This window comes from Periophthalmus magnuspinnatus, chromosome 24 (genome assembly GCF_009829125.3).
Source record: "Periophthalmus magnuspinnatus isolate fPerMag1 chromosome 24, fPerMag1.2.pri, whole genome shotgun sequence".
Lineage (NCBI taxonomy): Eukaryota > Metazoa > Chordata > Actinopteri > Gobiiformes > Gobiidae > Periophthalmus > Periophthalmus magnuspinnatus.
The window spans coordinates 1,669,787-1,683,262 of record NC_047149.1 but is presented as its reverse complement, the minus strand read 5'-3'; the positions used below and the strand labels follow the sequence as shown (position 1 = coordinate 1,683,262).

The 13,476-nt window shown below is 43.8% G+C and overlaps 1 protein-coding gene across 1 annotated transcript in view; it reads left to right on the top strand.

Moving 5' to 3' along the window:
* galnt14 (UDP-N-acetyl-alpha-D-galactosamine:polypeptide N-acetylgalactosaminyltransferase 14 (GalNAc-T14)) overlaps positions 1-12,796 on the top strand; it is a 226,087-nt gene extending 213,291 nt beyond the window's left edge. The window contains exons 14-15 of the mRNA XM_055232313.1: positions 527-646; positions 11,575-12,796. Of these exons, the coding sequence (XP_055088288.1) occupies positions 527-646; positions 11,575-11,733 (279 nt within the window). The 3' untranslated portion in view covers positions 11,734-12,796. The remainder of the gene's footprint in view (positions 1-526; positions 647-11,574) is intronic.
* Positions 12,797-13,476: the final 680 nt, after the last annotated feature.

Below are 13,476 nucleotides of genomic sequence, written 5' to 3'. Positions count from 1 at the left end.
GTGTTGAATATTGGATGAGTGAATGTGCTGATATGGATTCACAGTGACTTCCTTCATTAACATTTTATGAGTTTACACTTGTACAGAAAATACTTACAAATCTGAACCAGAAGATAAGAGCCCAACACAGAATTAAACCAGGACTAAATCAGAAACGAACCAGGACTGAACCAGGACTGAACCAGGACAAACCAGGACTAAAACCAGGAACGAGCCAGGACTCGAACTGAACCAGGATTGAACCGGATCTGAACCATGACTGAATCAGGGCTAAACCAGGAATAAACCAGGAGTAAAACTGAACTTTATCAGGACTGAACCAAGACTCCACCAGGTCTAAAGTAGGACCATACTATTTTTTATACTACACAAGGACTAGCCGAAAAGTGCAGAAGAATTTGCATTCTGAGCAAACACTTGAACTGCAAAGGAATCCCACCAGAAGGAGCAGTACACAGTTTTAAAACCATTGCTCTACAACTCATTTGAATATTTTTGATTAAATGTCCATATTTGTGTTTTCCAGGAGTGGGTGTACACTGTGGGTCAGCAGATCCGACAGCAGCACCACTGTCTGTCCCTGTCCACCATGTTCCCAGCCTCACAAGTGCTGCTCCTGCCCTGCAACATGGCCGACGGAAAACAGGTGAGAAGCAAACTACCACATCAATGTCGAAACAGGTAAACACACACTACCACAGCAACATGGCTGACAGGAAACAGGTAAACACACACTACCACATCAACATGGTCGACAGGAAACAGGTAAACACACACTACCACAGTAACATGGCCAACAGGAAACAGGTAAACACACTACCACAGTAACATGGCCGAAAGGAAACAGGTAAACACACACTACCACATCAACATGGCCGACAGGAAACAGGTAAACACACACTACCGCATCAAAATGGCCAACAGGAAACAGGTAAACACACACTACCACATCAACATGACCAACAGGAAACAGGTAAACACGCACTACCACATCAAAATGGCCGATAGGAAACAGGTAAACACACACTACCACATCAACATGGCCGACAGGAAACAGGTAAACACACACTACCACATCAAAATGGCCGACAGGAAACAGGTAAACACACACTACCACATCAACATGGCCGACAGGAAACAGATAAACACATATTACCACATCAACATGGCCGACAGGAAACAGGTGAGAAGTAAACTACCACATCAATGTGGAAACAGGTAAACACATCCTACCACAGCAACATGGCCAACAGGAAACAGGTAAACACACACTACCACAGCAACATGGCCGACAGGAAATGGGTAAACACACTATCAGAGCAACATGGCTGACAGAAAACAATTATAGCAGAGTGGTTATCCTGTCTCCTCCGCTCATTGAGGAGGTTGTGGATTTGACTCCTGATCTCTCTGAGTGTTTCATTTGCATTTGCATTGCACTTAAGGCAGTGTGTTTTAGCAGAGGGCTGTCACAGAAACTTTCCTCCTCTCTTCCCTTTCTTTGTTCTGTTACGTCTCTTGTAACTTTCTTCCCTCTTGCCTCTCTTTCCCTCCTCCTCTCTCCTCACTCACCCCTCTCTTCTATCTATCTCTCCTCTGTTTTCCTTTTCTCTCTCATTTAATTTTAAATGAAACCACTCTCTCCTCCCTCTTTTTCCTCTCTCCCTTTTGCTATTCACTCTTCCCTTCTCCGCTTTTTCCCTACGCTCTCTATTCCTTTTCATTTCCTTTCTCTCTCTCTCTCTCTCTGTCTCACCCTCTTTCTCTTTCTATCTTTCCTGTCTTTTCATCTCTCACCTCCTCCCCACCTTCTCCCTCTCTCTCTTCTTTCTCTTTCTACTCTCTTCCCTTTCTTCCTCATTCCCCCTCTCCTCCCTGTACTCTCGTCCCTTCTCTCTCTCTCTCTCTCTCTCTCCCGATCTCCCCCCCCCTCTCTCTCTCTCCCGATCTCTTTTTCCCTCTCTCTTTCTCTCTCTCGGCTCATCTTCCATTTTCCCTCTCATCCCCCTCTCCTCCACTCCTCCCTTTACTCTCTCTTCCCTTGTCTCTCTTTCTCCACTCTCTTTTCCCCTCTCTCTTTCCCTGTCACCCCCCTCTCCTCCCTGTACTCTCTCCTCTCTTTTCTCTCTCTCTCCCTGCTCTCTCTTCCACTCTATCTGTCTCTCTCATCCCTATCTCCTCCCTCTACTCTTTCCCCACTCTCTCTTTCCCTCTCTTTCCTTCTCATCCCCCTCTCCTCCCTCTACTCTCTCTCGCCGCTCTTTTTCCCTCTCTTTCCCTTTCATCCCCCTCTACTCTCTCTTCTCTTGTCTCTCTCTCTCCCCGCTCTCTCTTTCACTCTCTCTGTCCCTCTCATCCCCCTCTCCTCCCTCATCTCTCTCTCCCCACTCTCTCTTTCCCCTCTTTCCTTCTCTTTCCCTCTCATCCCCTTCTACTCTCTCTCCCCCGGCTCTCTCTTCCCCTCTCTCTTTCCCTCTCATCCTCCTCTTCTCCTCTCCTCCTCCACAGACAGGTGTTGTACCTCGGGGGCCTCTTGAAAACAGCTTTTTATTGTAAACTTCATCTAAATGTTAATTATTCTATGGTAAAAACAGGGCCAGACGCTGAGAGGAACTGAACTCATGTCCTGAGTGTTTGGCCCAGAGGCACGACAGCAGAAGGATCAGGAACAGCATTTTTACAATCAACACATTTTTATTCAATTTAGGGGGAAATAAATATGGATTCTCCGGATATTTATCATGTATACTTGTAAATGTAAATGTAATCAGGTTCAAGACTAAACCAGGACTAAACCAGGACTAAACCCGGACTAAATCAGGACTAAACCTGGACTAAATCAGGGCTAAACCAGGACTAAACCAGGACTAAACCAGAACTAAACAGGACTAAACCTGGACTAAACCCGGAGTAAACCTGGACTAAATCAGGGCTAAACCAGGACTAAACCAGGACTAGACCAGGACTAGACCAGGACTAAAGCAGAACTAAACCAGGACTGAACCAGGACTAAACCAGGACTAAATCTGGACTAAACCTCGACTAAACCAGAACAAAACAAGGACTGAACCAGGACTGAACCAGGACTGAACCAGGACTAAACCTGGACTAAACCAGGGCTAAACCAGGACTAAACCAGGGTTAAACCAGGGCTAAACCAGGGCTACACCAGGACTAAACCAGGACTAAACCAGGACTAAACCAGGACTAAACCAGGTCTAAACCAGGACTGAACCAGGGCTAAACCAGGACTAAACCAGGTCTAAACCAGGACTGAACCAGGGCTAAACCAGGACTAAACCAGGGCTAAACCAGGACTGAACCAGGTCTAAACCAGGACTGAACCAGGGTTAAACTAGGACTAAACCAGGTCTAAACCAGGACTGAACCAGGGCTGAACCAGTTTTAAACCAGGACTGAACCAGGGCTAAACTAGGACTAAACCAGGTCTAAACCAGGACTAAACAAGGACTAAACCAGGACTGAACCAGGACTAAACCAGGACTAAACCCGGACTAAACCTGAACTAAACCAGGGCTAAACCAGGGCTAAACCAGGACTAAACCAGGGCTAAACCAGGACTAAACCAGGTCTAAACCAGAACTGAACCAGGGCTAAACTAGGACTAAACCAGGTCTAAACCAGGACTGAACCTGGACTAAACCAGGGCTAAACCAGGACTAAACCAGGACTAAACCAGGTCTAAACCAGGACTGAACCAGGGTTAAACTAGGACTAAACCAGGTCTAAACCAGGACTGAACCAGGGCTAAACCAGTTCTAAACCAGGGCTAAACCATGACTAAACCAGGACTAAACCAGGTCTAAACCAGGACTGAACCAGGGCTAAACTAGGACTGAACCAGGTCTAAAACCAGTACTGAACCAGGGCTAAACCAGGACTAAACCAGGGAGAGATAGATAAACAATGGGAATGAGACATGCACAAAGCGACAGAGAGAATGAAAAGGAGGGAGAGGAGGAAAGGAAAGAGACAGGGGGAAAGGGAAAGGAGAGAGATGGAAAGAAAGAAAGGAAAAGGGAGAGAGAGAAGGGGGGAGAAAAACAGATGGGGGCAGAGAAACTCATTACACCTCTCCATCTGTTCACTCACTTCAATGACAAACTTCAGATGTGCTTTGTCTTTCTCTCCTCCTCTTCTCTCCTTCTTTTGGAATTAGATCTCGTCTGGTGAGAAAGGCTTTGTGACTAGGACACTCAAATATAACATCATGTCAGAGGTTTTTTTTAAAGAAATCTCCAAACTTCTGACCCACAAAATTTTGAATCTTCTCATTATTAGTTTGGGATCATCTCCATAAACTCTTTATATTAATATTTTAATGTCCTTTCAGCTCACAATAATCACGTCTTTGGGGTTGAATAATAACTCCACTTTCTGAAACTACTATTTTCATTTACAGGCATAATAGTGAAATAAAAATTCTCTGTCCATTTACAGTGAGGCAAAAAAGTATTTAGTCAGCCAGCAATTTTCATTGTAGTTACACTTCAACTATGAGAGACAGAATGGGGGGAAAGAATCCAGGAAATTACATTTTAGGATTTTTAATGAATTAATTGGTAAATTCCTCTGTAAAGTAAGTATTTGGTCATCTACAAACAAGCACGATTTCTGGCTCTCACGGACCTGTAACTTCTTTAAGAGGCTCCTCTGTCCTCCACTCATTACCTGTATTAATGGCACCTGTTTGAACTTGTTATCAGTATAAAAGACACCTGTCCACAACCTCAAACAGTCCAAACTCCACTATGGCCTCCACTATGGCTAAGACCAAAGAGCTGTCAAAGGACAGTATATTCTAATGTAAGTGTCAGGTTGTCTCTCACTCTCCTCTCTCTCCTCCTCTCTCCCTCTCCTCCTCTCTCCAGCTCTTTTTTCCTGTATATTCTAATGTAAGTGTCAAGTTGTCTCTCTCTCTCCTCTCTCTCCTCCTCTCTCCCTCTTTTTTTTCCTGTATATTCTAATGTAAGTGTCAGGTTGTCTCTCTCTCTCTCTCTCTCTCTCTCTCCCTCTATTATTTCCTGTATATTCTAATGTAAGTGTCAGGTTGTCTCTCTCTCCTCCTCTCTCCCTCTCTTTTTTCCTGTATATTCTAATGTAAGTGTCAGGTTGTCTCGCTCTCTCCTCTCTCTCCCTCTCCTCCTCTCCCCCTCCCTTTTTTCTTGTATATTCTAATGTAAGTGTCAGGTTGTCTCTCTCTCTCCTCTCTCTCCTCCTCTCTCTCCTCCTCTCTCCCTCTATTATTTCCTGTATATTCTAATGTAAGTGTCAGGTTGTCTCTCTCTCTCTCCTCCTCTCTCCCTCTCTTTTTTCCTGTATATTCTAATGTAAGTGTCAGGTTGTCTCTCTCTCCTCCCTCTCTCTCCTCCTCTCTCTCCTACTCTCTCTCCTCTCTCCCTCTCTTTTCCCCTGTATATTCTAATGTAAGTGTCAGGTTCTCTCTCTGTCCTCTCTCTCCTTCTCTCTCCCTCTATTATTTCCTGTATATTCTAATGTAAGTGTCAGGTTGTCTCTCTCTCTCCTCCTCTCTCTCTCTTTTTTCCTGTATAATGTAAGTGTCAGGTTGTCTCTCCATCTCTCTCCTCTCTCCCTCTCTTTTTCCTATATATTCTAATGTAAGTGTCAGGTTATCTCTCTCTCTTCTCTCTCTCCCCCTCTCTCCCTCTCCTCCTCTCTCCCTCTCTTTTTCCTGTATATTCTAATGTAAGTGTCAGGTTCTCTCTCTCTCTCTCTCTCTCTCTCTCTCTCTCTCTCTCCTTCCTCTCTCCCTCTCTTTTTTCCTGTATATTCTCATGTAAAAGTCAAGTTGTCTCTCTCTCTCCTCTCCCTCTCCTCCTCTCTCCCTCTCTTTTTTCCTGTATATTCTAATGTAAGTGTCAGGTTGTCTCTCCATCTCTCTCCTCTCTGCTCCTCTCTCCCTCTCTTTTTCCTATATATTCTAATGTAAGTGTCAGGTTATCTCTCTCTCTTCTCTCTCTCCCCCCTCTCTCCTTCTTCTCTCCCTCTCTTTTTTCCTGTATATTCTCATGTAAAAGTCAAGTTGTCTCTCTCTCTCCTCTCCCTCTCCTCCTCTCTCCCTCTCTTTTTTCCTGTATATTCTAATGTAAGTGTCAGGTTGTCTCTCTCTCTCCTCTCTCCTCCTCTCTCTCCTCCTCTCTCCCTCTCTTTTTTCCTGTATATTCTAATGTAAGTGTCAGGTTCTCTCTCTCTCCTCTCTCTCCTTCTCTCTCCCTCTATTATTTCCTGTATATTCTAATGTAAGTGTCAGGTTGTCTCTCTCACTCCTCCTGTATATTCTAATGTAAGTGTCAGGTTGTCTCTCTCTCTCTCTCCTCTCTGCTCCTCTCTCCCTCTCTTTTTCCTATATATTCTAATGTAAGTGTCAGGTTATCTCTCTCTCTTCTCTCTCTCCCCCTCTCTCCCTCTCCTCTCTCTCCTCCTCTCTACCTCTCTTTTTTCCTGTATATTCTAATGTAAGTGTCAGGTTATCCCTCTCTCTCCTCCTCTCTCCCTCTCCTCCTCTCTCCCTCTCCTTTTTCCTGTATATTCTAATGTAAGTGTCAGGTTGTCTCTCTCTCCTCCTCTCTCCCTCTCTTTTTTCCTGTATATTCTAATGTAAGTGTCAGGTTGTCTCTCTCCTCTCTCTCTCTCTTCTCTCTCCACCTCTCTCCCTCTCTTTTTTCCTGTATATTCTAATGTAAGTGTCAGGTTGTGTCTCTCTCCTCTCTCTCACATCCTCTCTCCCTCTCTTTTTTCCCGTATATTCTAATGTAAGTGTCAGGTTGTCTCTCTCTCTCTCTCCTCTCTCTCCTCCTCTCTCCCTCTCTTATATCCTGCATATTCTAATGTAAGTGTCAGGTTGTCTCGCTCTCTCCTCTCTCTCCCTCTCCTCCTCTCCCCCTTTCTTTTTTCCTGCACATTCTAATTTAAGTGTCAGGTTGTCTCTCTCTCCTCCTCTCTCCCTCTCCTCCTCTCTCCCTCTCTTTTTCCCTGTATTCTAATGTAAGTGTCAGGTTGTCTCTCTCTCTCCTACCTCTCTCTCCTCCTCCCTCTCCTCTCTCCCTCTCCTCCTCTCCCTCTCTTTTTTCCTGTATATTCTAATGTAAGTGTCAGGTTGTCTCTCTCTCTCCCTCTCTTCTTCTCTCTCTCCTCCTCTCTCTCCTCTCTCCTCCTCTCTCTCCTCTCTCCCTCTCTTTTTCCCTGTATAGTCTAATATAAATGTCAGGTTGTCTCTCTCTCTCTTCTCTCACCTCCTCTCTCCCTCTCTTTTTCCTATATATTCTAATGTAAGTGTCAGGTTGTCTCGCTCTCTCTCCTCTCTCTCCTCCTCTCTCCCTCTCCTCCTCTTTCTCTCTTTTTTCCTCTATATTCTAATGTAAGTGTCAGGTTGTCTCTCTCTCCTCCTCTCTCCCTCTCCTCCTTTTTCTCTCTTTATTCCTGTATATTCTAATGTAAGTGTCAGGTTGTCTCTCTCTCTCCCTCTCTTCTTCTCTCTCTCCTCCTCTCTCTCCTCTCTCCTCCTCTCTCTCCTCTCTCCCTCTCTTTTTCCCTGTATAGTCTAATATAAATGTCAGGTTGTCTCTCTCTCTCTTCTCTCTCCTCCTCTCTCCCTCTCTTTTTCCTATATATTCTAATGTAAGTGTCAGGTTGTCTCGCTCTCTCTCCTCTCTCTCCTCCTCTCTCCCTCTCCTCCTCTTTCTCTCTTTTTTCCTCTATATTCTAATGTAAGTGTCAGGTTGTCTCTCTCTCCTCCTCTCTCCCTCTCCTCCTTTTTCTCTCTTTATTCCTGTATATTCTAATGTAAGTGTCAGGTTGTCTCTCTCTCTCTCCTACTCTCTCCCTCTCTTCTTTCCTGTATATTCTAATGTAAGTGTCAGGTTGTCTCTCTCTCCTCCCTCTCTCTCCTCCTCCCTCTCCTCTCTCCCTCTCCTCCTCTCTCCCTCTCTTTTTTCCTGTATATTCTAATGTAAGTGTCAGGTTGTCTCTCTCTCCTCCCTCTCTCTCCTCCTCTTTCTCCTACTCTCTCTCCTCTCTCCCTCTCTTTTTCCCTGTATATTCTAATGTAAGTGTCAGACTGCATGTACTTCTCGCTGCAGTAGAACCAGAGACACGAGGCTTCAGCTTGTTCCTGTCAAAGCTTCAACTGAGCCGCTGCACACAGGCTAACGGCTAACAGGCTAATGGCTAACAACTAACAAGGCTGTGCAACATTATCTGCACTTTGGCTGTGTAACATTAGGCTGTGTAATATTATCTGCACTTTGCAAAGTGCAGATAATGTTACAGTGTTAAAGGCAGATTTTTACTCTCCTAAAGCAGACCTTTTCTGCAAAATCAGCTTTTCAGAGCTTGGTCCAGTTATATTGTTTCTTCTCACTAACTCATTGAAGTCATCATTTTGGTACAAATGAAAAAAATCCATTGTTCTCTAGTGCGATGTGCAGCTGTCCATAGGGGGTGCCGACAGCATGTGGCGCTTTGTTGTGATGACGTCAGCGGATTTGTTTATTTTATTAAGTCGTTTTAGATGAATATTGTGATTTAAAATGTTCACAGTTTATCATGATTATAACACAATATGTCAAAAACAGAACTAGTTCATTTGAAACAGTTTTCAGTGGTCCAAAGTTATTCCTTACTGATCCTATGCATTCAGAGCATCCTGATTATTAACTATGATGAGTTTATAAGTGCTTTCTACAATGTTTAGAGACCAGAGCGAAGTTCCTGGTGCAATAAAACATTTTATAATTGGCCGATGGCAGACAGATGTCATTTAGACTCTGTGGCTGCTCTCACACTCTGCACAGAGCTGTGGTGTGTTTGTCCAGTGTGAGTGCAGACGAGCCGTAACACAGCACACGGTGGCACAGAGGAGGAGTAAGGAGCTCATGTACACTAGTAATGGGACTTTCAGCTCTTTTTTCATGTCAAAGAGAAGAAAAAAGAAAAGAATGGCTCTTATTTATATGACAGAAGCCAACGTCATCACAGAGACGACTGACCGAGCCTCAGTTGTGTTTAAAATGGTTCAAACTCAAAGTGGGGCTGTGTTTACTCTTTGAAATGACTATATTACATAAAACATTGCACTTCAAAAATAATGAAATAAAATAAATAACGATGGCAGATATGTTTTTTTGTGCACAAAGCTCTCACTCACGTCGCCTTCTCTGCTCCTTATTGTGTTGGTTCAGAGTTAATCAGTGTAAAAATGCATCAAAATTTCACAAAGATTTGGTTCATTTTAAAAACAAGATCCAGTTCCAACTGTTTATGTTAAGGAACCGTTCAAAGAAACCATTCAAAAGAGCAGACTCGTTCAGGAGCACACTTATGCTTATGAGGAGCTTCAAGGCATCTCTATGGAGTGTCAAACATCAGATACTAATTGACACTAAAAGTACTCAAATCTATACTCATCTGAGCAAGTATCAAAACTGACAGAAAGAATCACATGACTAAAACAGTTTGATCTTGAGTGTGATCAGAACTAGTTTAAGAGCAAATGGCATGATAAACATGTACATTATATATTATTTGGTGTATGAGCTTAGAGAATGATCCCCCACCCCCAGAAAAGTGATATAATGCAGCTTTAAAGTAGTGCAGGCTTGTGTCTGTGAGGCAGTTGAAGTGAGCACAGGAGTTTGAGATGATGGATGGGTTAGCTGCTCTCTGCTATGGCACAGTGGGCTGCAGCTCTGTCTGTGTTTACTCGGCGTCAGCGTCTTGTCTCTTAATGATTTATTTTTAACGATGCTTTCCTTATTTTCCATTATCTCTGTTCACACTCCGCCTCCTCCGTGTGATGGCAGCTCAGTAATTATCTCAAATCTAAAAAGTTCATTTTACACAGAGCTGATGTGGCTTTCCTGGAATTCCTTTGCCAAAAACCTGGAATAATGGGCATTTAAAGACTTCAGTCTGGTCTGAAGGAGAGAGGAAGGCAGAGGGCGCCATCTAGTGGCGACATAGTGTAAATACAACAGGAGGGAGCGTGAACATACAGAGGATCCAAGAGCCTGGAGAACTCTGAGAGATTCACTGTTATGGAAATACATCTCCAAATGTCTGATGCACAAATGTTGAAGCTTCTCATTATTAGTTTTGGATCAGCTCCACAAACTTGTCATATAATTAATCATATGCTTGAATAAACTAAGCTAAACTCAGACATGACTGAAGTCATAGTCTTTGTCCCACAGAAACATAGAGAAAGTCTCAGCAGTCACCTCCAGTCTCTCTCTCTCTAAAACCTTCAAATCAGGTTAGAAATCTAGGGGTAATAATGGACTCAGACTGGAACTTTAACAGCCACATCAAATAATAACATCTGCAGCTTTTTACCACCTAAAAACATTGGAAAAATCAAAGGTTTACTGTCAAAGTCAGACTTAGAGAGACTTATCCATGCATTTGTCTCCAGTAGGTTAGACTACTGTAACGGCCTGCTCACTGGCCTCTCCAAATGAGCCTTAAGACAGAACAGTACATCCAGAACACTGCTGCTCCTGACTAGAACCAGGAAGTACTTCACACAGGTGTCCTGTGCTCAGGTCTCTGCACTGGCTCCTGTGGCTCAGAGAAGAGACTTTAAAGCAGCTCTGTTTGTGAACAAGTCTCTCCATGGGCCAGCACCAAAGTACATCTCCCACATGTTAGAGCCACATGAACCATCTCACACTCTGAGGACTTCAGGAACAGGCCTCCTTGTGCCCAGAGTCAGGACTAAACATGGGGAATCAACGTTTCAGTTTTATGCAGCTAAAACCTGGAACAATCTTCCTGAAGATGTGAGACAGGCCTCTACTTTGACAATGTTTAAATCCAGGCTCAAACAGTTCTGTTTAGCTGTGCATATGACTGAAAGGTTTTTTTATTCTGCACTCTTCTGTTTTAATGTTCATTTTATGATGATTATTTATGTTTTGATTTGTTGTATTGTGATTTCAATGTCTTTCTTATTCTGTAAAACACTTTGAATTACTTTGAATTTCCTTGTTCACCTTTGGAGATGTGGATCAGGACTGTTCATGCAGGTCCAGGGGATGGAGCAGTTGGTATTTAATGGGGATTTGTTTTGTGCATAATTGATTCAGAAAATGGTGCCATTTTTTCAAGCCCAAAGACATGATTCTTGTCAGTTAAAAGGACTTTAAACCATAAGATTAATATGATGAGTTTGTGGAGTCAATCCCAAACTAATTATGATAATTTGTGGATCAGAGGTTTGGAGATTTCTTTCAAAAACAGTGAGTTATATCGGCCCCTGCCTTCATCTGAAATGATGACATCATCTAATTCTACGCAATCTATTAATCAGATTTTAAAAGTCTACAGCCAATCCCTTGCCAGTAACACCGTGAGGACGGGAGGGCATTTGACACACAGGGGTATAAGAGGACGGGAGGGCATCTGACACAAGGATATACACTAGGTTGACGGGAGGGCATCTGGCACACAGGTTTACAGAACGATGGGAGGGGATCTGACCCACAGGTTTACATAACTATGGAAGAGCATCTGACACTCTCCCTGTCATTGCAGCGGTGGCAGAAGTCGGGCACTCACCTGGAGCACTTGGTATCTCGGTTCTGTCTGGACTCGGAGATGGCTCTAGATGGTCTGGACTCGTCTCGGATGCTGGTTATCAGCCCCTGTGAGCTGAGTGCGTATACACAGCGCTGGGACCTACCCTTCTCCTGACCCTCTCCTTACCACACCAAGATGGAGGACAGAGACATGCCCTGCTTCTTACCATACCAAGATGGAGAACAGAGACATGCCATTCTCCTGACCACAGCAACTTGGAGAATAGAGACATGACCTGCTTCTTACCACACCTACATGGAGGACAGAGGTGTGCTTTTGTCCTGACCCCCTCCAGACCACAGCAACATGGAGGACAGAGACGCACCCTGCTCTTGACCACACCGAGATGAAGGACAGATTTGTGGCTTTGTCTTGACCGCAGCAATTGTGTCAGTCATGCTAGTCGTTAGCTTGACTTTATTTTCATTGTTTTACTCGCCAAAAACTTTCCTCTGTCACTTGAAACCTTAGTTTGCCATCCATCCATATTCATTCATCCATCTTCTGCTTATCCAAGGCCAGATAACTGCTAAAGAGCTCGTCGAACAGATCAGTGCAGAGAAACATGGAAGCTAACTGATTTGATATTTCATGTTTTGCCATTATGGCCTTACAGTATTTTTGTATTTTTCTAAAATTAAAGGTTAAGAAACATTCTTTGCAAACTCCATTTAACTTAAATAGCAATCTATTTTAGTAGTTTCTGGTGACCAGAATAATGAAAATAAAGTCAAGCTAATGGCTAACATGACTGACATATTGGGTAAATGACACATATTGTCAGTGGTTTTCTCCTGACGCCCACATGGAGGACAGCGATGGGCCCTTCTCCTGACGCTCTCATACTCCCCCTGTGTGAGAGGGAGCGAGACAGCGCCCTCTACAGACTTCATAAAGACTTCACACTGTTTTTTTTAATACAGGAGAGGGACGCCAAAGCTGCATGAACTGAGGGCTACAAGTTGGAGCATTCTGATTCTGGCTGTGTCCAAAACTACTTTATAACCTTAAGCACAGTGACAGTACTTCTCCACATATATACTTTTATTATGCTCTATATAAGACCAACATGTTAAAGTTGCAGGTTCGACTCCCAGGCCTTTCTGTGTGGAGTTTGCATGTTCTCCCTGTGTCTGGGTGGGTTTCCTCTGGGCACTCCGGTTTCCCCCATCCACACAAAAATGCACAACAGGTCAAATCCTCCAGCTGAGGAAGTCCTGGCCAAGACTAACTCAAAATATGATTGTTGGGAGCGACGTCTGGAAAAGAAGGCACCTCGGTGGTCCGTTATTAATGTTAGTATCTTGATTTAGGGACAAAATAGTCAAATAAAAACACCAGGATAGAGCGGGTTAATATGAACATTTTAAGACCAAAATGACGAGTCTGACAGCAGCAGTTACAGAGAGAGGGGCCACAGTTTACAATAGAAAGTGAAGTGGAGCCAGAATTACGCCTGTAATCACTTCTTATTTGGAACGTGACTAGCGGGTTAGTTATGTTCATTTATATATACAGTTGTCCCTCGCTATATCGCGGTTTACCTTTCGCTGTCTCGCTGTGTAATCATGCAGGAAGAGATTCCAGACCAGGTAGAGAGTTGAAAGAAGTTTATCTCATGACATGAATGAAGTTACAGACAGAAAGCACATTCATATGTGTGTGTGTGTGTGAATGAGTGAGAGGGTGAGTGAGTGAGTGTGTAAGAGAGTGGGGGTGTATGAGTATGCTTGTGGTTGGGGGAAGGAGAGTACAGGTGTGTTAGAGGTGAGGTGTGTTTGTGAGTGAGTTTGTGTGTTCGAGAGTTTACGAAGGAGCCATCCAGTACTTACACCCAAAGAAAGGTACTATTTATAG